The sequence below is a fragment of the Anarrhichthys ocellatus genome, unplaced genomic scaffold, assembly GCF_004355925.1.
Source record: "Anarrhichthys ocellatus isolate YVR2014 unplaced genomic scaffold, GSC_Weel_1.0 scaffold2844, whole genome shotgun sequence".
In the NCBI taxonomy this organism is placed as follows: Eukaryota; Metazoa; Chordata; class Actinopteri; order Perciformes; family Anarhichadidae; genus Anarrhichthys; species Anarrhichthys ocellatus.
In genome coordinates, this window is record NW_022282818.1 from 2,694 (window position 1) to 6,736 (window position 4,043).

Consider the following 4,043-nt stretch of genomic DNA (forward strand, 5'->3'; position numbering starts at 1 on the left):
TGTTGATTCTCCAATGGGGACAAAGAGAAGAACCCCAGATGGTTCTAGTTAGCAACTTGACTCACCTGAGAGTTCACCTCCTCTGCTTCAGTCAGTCTCCGTCTTCAGGTATCTCTTCATGACCGAAGCCACGTCTCCCCCCTCGCTGCCCTCGGCCTCCAGTCTTTCTCCCTGCGGCCCGTCAAACCTTCGTCTGGACCCGCCTCCCTGGGAACTTCCTCCAGAACCGCCCGAGCTGGACGACTCGGTTTCGGAGCTCTTCCTGCCGCGGGACGAAGGAGGCAGCTCCCCAAAGTGGACGCTCAGCGCCCTCCGGCCTCCTCTCACCGAGCCGGCCAGGCTGCTGGTGGACTGAGCTCTCCGGATGGCGGGCAGGATGTCGGAGGCGGCGTCGTCGCAGTCCTCAATCAGGCGGCGGTTTTGGAACACCATGGGTTCAGAACCCAGCAAGCCTTCGCCTCCCTCCTCTGCAGCGAGACTACCCAGCATGCACCGCCTCAGTGCCTGCGGGGAGCGCTGCGTCGGGGTCGAGCGCTGCGTCGGGGTCGTCCTGGAGCGCAGGCTCTCGTCCGGGTCCTCCTCCGGGATGGAGGAGGACCCGGGGGATGCCATGGAGGAGAGGCGAGGCAGCGAGGGAACCGAAGAGAGGGAGTCGCTCGAGTTGAAGCGAGAGAGTTTGGCTCCGGACGTCAGATAAGCGTCGCCGACGGAGCGAGCACTGGCGGCGCGAGACAGGAGCGGGGACGGTGGTTTGAGGATGCCGGGGCCCGGGCGGGGCTCCTGGGGGTCACCGCCGGGGCCGAGGGAGAGGGCCGAGGCTCTCCGTCTGAGAGTCGAGGCCGCGGTGGTTTGATAAACCGGCAGGGAGACGGCGCTACCGGCTCCGTCGCCCGCTTCGCCGCCGGCTCGCCGTTTACGGAGTCCGTCCAGCAGTTCGGACAGAGCCGAGGAGGACGGGGCCCGACTGGGACCTCTGGGACCCGGACCTCCGGCCTCGGAGCCCTCGTCATCCACACAAGAACTGTAGAAGAAGAAACGAGACAAGTCGTCATGGCAGTCATTTCATTATTGATTATTTTAATGGTTTATTCAGAATCAGAATCAGCTTTATTAACGAGTAGATCTCCACATTCAAAGAATGAGTCTCTGTGTTTTGGTTTGTAACGGTCACGATAAACACAGTACGATAAAATAATGAACAACTACTGCAAAAATAGAGAATCATAAATATGTAAAATATCTGTTTTCAAATATCTGCTTTTACAAAAAAAGAAATATTTAAATGAAAAGAAAACAATGTGATTCACAGTTTAATTTACTGTCATTAGACAAAGACAAGCAGCAGATCAGCAGAGAGAGTAAACAGTGAATCAGTTATCACAATAGCTGCCGGTTCATTTTCTGATCCAATAACCGTAACGTTCTCCGGGCTCACCGGAAGCTGTGGGTGCTCACGGTGTCAGCGACAGACTGGCGCCCCCCCTGGCTGCTGATGGTACTGCTGCCACCGCCGCGGGACCCTCCTCTGGGAACTCCCAACCAATGACGGATCCCCTCTCCCACGTCCTCCGTCCCGATGGAGCCGGCACTGGACACCGAGTCACTGCAGAGCGACATCACACTTCATCACAGGTATGGCGACCCCCCCCTCATTCTTTAGCTCCATTAGCTGCATCATGAGCATGCAAACACATCACGGGCTGCAGCTCAACACACAGTCGATGAATCTACTGCTCGTCACAGGAGGACTTCTTATTTCACATATTATAATCATCACAGAGGACGGGTCATAAAGTTTCACACATATAGACCTGTCTCACAATAAACTGAACATCTGGAAGATTTAGTCCGTTGTAATGGACCTCTGGTGCGGTTTGGTTCTGAGGCAGTTGTGAACACGGTGATCTGATGTGGACCAAAGGAACCACGAGAACCCTCGTGTGGTTTGATTGCAGTGAGATTATAATCCGACCACATTACAGGCTGCCTGCATCGGGGACATCTGTTGAGATGGACACAGGTAGACGACAGCTTGCTTGACATCTGGGCCGAAGAGAACACACAGAATATTCTAAATAAAGTCCATAAAAAAGGGACTTTTATCAAGCTAATGGAGACGGACTGAGCAGAAGGGATTCGTGTGCTCAGTGCCGAGTCAAAGGGAAGAAACGTCGGCCCTTCACTTCGTTCACGCCGCTCAGCAAGTCTCTTGATTAACTCGTCCGCCTTCATTTAGCTGTGAGCTGTGAAACGGTGAACAGTATATTATCCCCAGTAGTAGAATATGAAACACAGTATTATGCTTCCAAACCCTCACAGACCGAACCAGAGTTACTCAGAATGTTAGAACAACAAAAGCTCACAACATCATCGTAGACAGAAGATGTATATCAATGATCAATGGATGCCATTCTCCTTCCTTCCTGCTAGGAAACCATTGATTTCCATCCAAGTCAGGTTGCAGACTGTCAGACCCTGCTGCAGTCAAATGAGAGGTTTTCTAAAGGGACTCTGGTGCTCAGAGACACTACCACTTTAGTCCACAGGGGGCGACAGCTCCTCACAGTAACATTAAGGGTGCAGCAGTGGCTCATGGACTGTTAGTCGTCATGCACGAAGCCATTTTTACTTGAGTCACATTAAAAGGATCATTTTTGTGCTTTTGGCCGTCGTTTCCTCAGTAATAATAAAATTGTAATTTGCTAAAATCTGTGAACACATTGACATCACTAGCGGATCCATATCAGCACCTCTTTGAATTATCAATATATATTTATACATGTGTATATATATATATATATATACACAAAAAGCTGGATGGAAACAAAAAGATTCCATAAAACTTCCTCAAATGGGTAAAATAACTGGATGGGAGGACAAAACGGAGAACTTTGAGCAGCTCAGAGGAAGTCGGTTTACAGAGAGGAGAAACCTGCTCGAAGTATAAAAGATTCAAACGTTCTGTTGTCACGACTGTAGAAAGTAAATCAACGCTAAAAGTTTATCCTCTAGCTCCAACTTCTGACCAAACAACACGGTTTATTACCAAACCAGTTCAAAGAGAGAGAAGCGGATAAACTGCGTTTAATTATGCGACACTTTGAAAGTTTTGCCTAAAAGGAGTTTAAGAGTTGAAAGTGGAATATATGAGCACATATCCTCTCAACTGTTACCAGTTAAATAACATCACCATATGGCACTCCTCGTGGGAGTAGAACTGCTTAAACATCTGCTTGACAATTGAATCAAAATACATTTAGTGACATTTCAATGCGTTAACGAAATATCCTCTTTAAATGGTTCACAGTTGAATAACGGATGAAGATGTTTGGAACGTGGCCGGCGGTGTTCAGAAGAAGAAGGTTTACTGGTTTTAAAAACCATCTCTGTGTTCTCAGACCGCAACAGTTCCTTCGATGAGTTTGTTTTTATCATAACTGATAGAAATGACGACCAAAACTAACAGAAAACAATGATCCTGAAGGAGGTCAAGTTATCTTTCATATTCACGTCACACACACACACTCATGAGGTTCTTACAGCTCTTTCTTTTGAGTCAAGGACGCCATAGCAGTTTGAACGCTGGAGTGAAGGACAGAGTGGTGAAAAGGTTGAGTTATAAACGGACGTGATGATTTTAAGGCAGAGGAGGTGAAACCCTCTCGGTGAAGCCACGTACCTTTCAGAGTCGCTCTCGTCGCTGGACTCCACCTCCTCCAGGGCGGCCTGCAGGTCCACGATGCGGCGGATGGACGTCTCCAGGTCGGCCTGTAACGTCTGACGGACGGCGTTGAGCTCCTCCAACTGCATCTCCTGCAGAACAAAGTGAGATCAAAGGGAGGATTGTTTGACACGAAGGTGACGGCGTGTATAAGAAGTGGACGTAGTCATCGAGACGTTGGTTTGTGGACGTTTTGAAGCCTCGAGTTCTGTGATTTCTACGTCGCCATCTTAGTTTTTTGCAACCAGTGAACAGGAAGTGACCATATTAGGACTGAGGAGTGACGTAGAGACGCCGTGTACGTCTCTGGTAGAGACCTGTC

General features: G+C 49.5%; 1 protein-coding gene across 2 annotated transcripts in view; it reads right to left on the reverse strand.

Annotated features, from left to right (window-relative positions):
* LOC116378588 (unconventional myosin-XVIIIb-like) overlaps positions 1-3,908 on the reverse strand; it is a 5,180-nt gene extending 1,272 nt beyond the window's left edge. The window contains exons 1-4 of one of the 2 annotated variants that reach the window (XM_031840481.1): positions 3,680-3,908; positions 3,541-3,582; positions 1,436-1,603; positions 66-1,021 (exon numbers count right to left, since the gene is read on the reverse strand). In XM_031840481.1, the coding sequence (XP_031696341.1) occupies positions 88-1,021; positions 1,436-1,603; positions 3,541-3,582; positions 3,680-3,810 (1,275 nt within the window). In that variant the 5' untranslated portion in view covers positions 3,811-3,908 and the 3' untranslated portion in view covers positions 66-87. The remainder of the gene's footprint in view (positions 1-65; positions 1,022-1,435; positions 1,604-3,540; positions 3,583-3,679) is intronic. The other variant, XM_031840482.1, reaches the window with a different exon arrangement.
* Between the last annotated feature and the right edge of the window lie 135 nt (positions 3,909-4,043).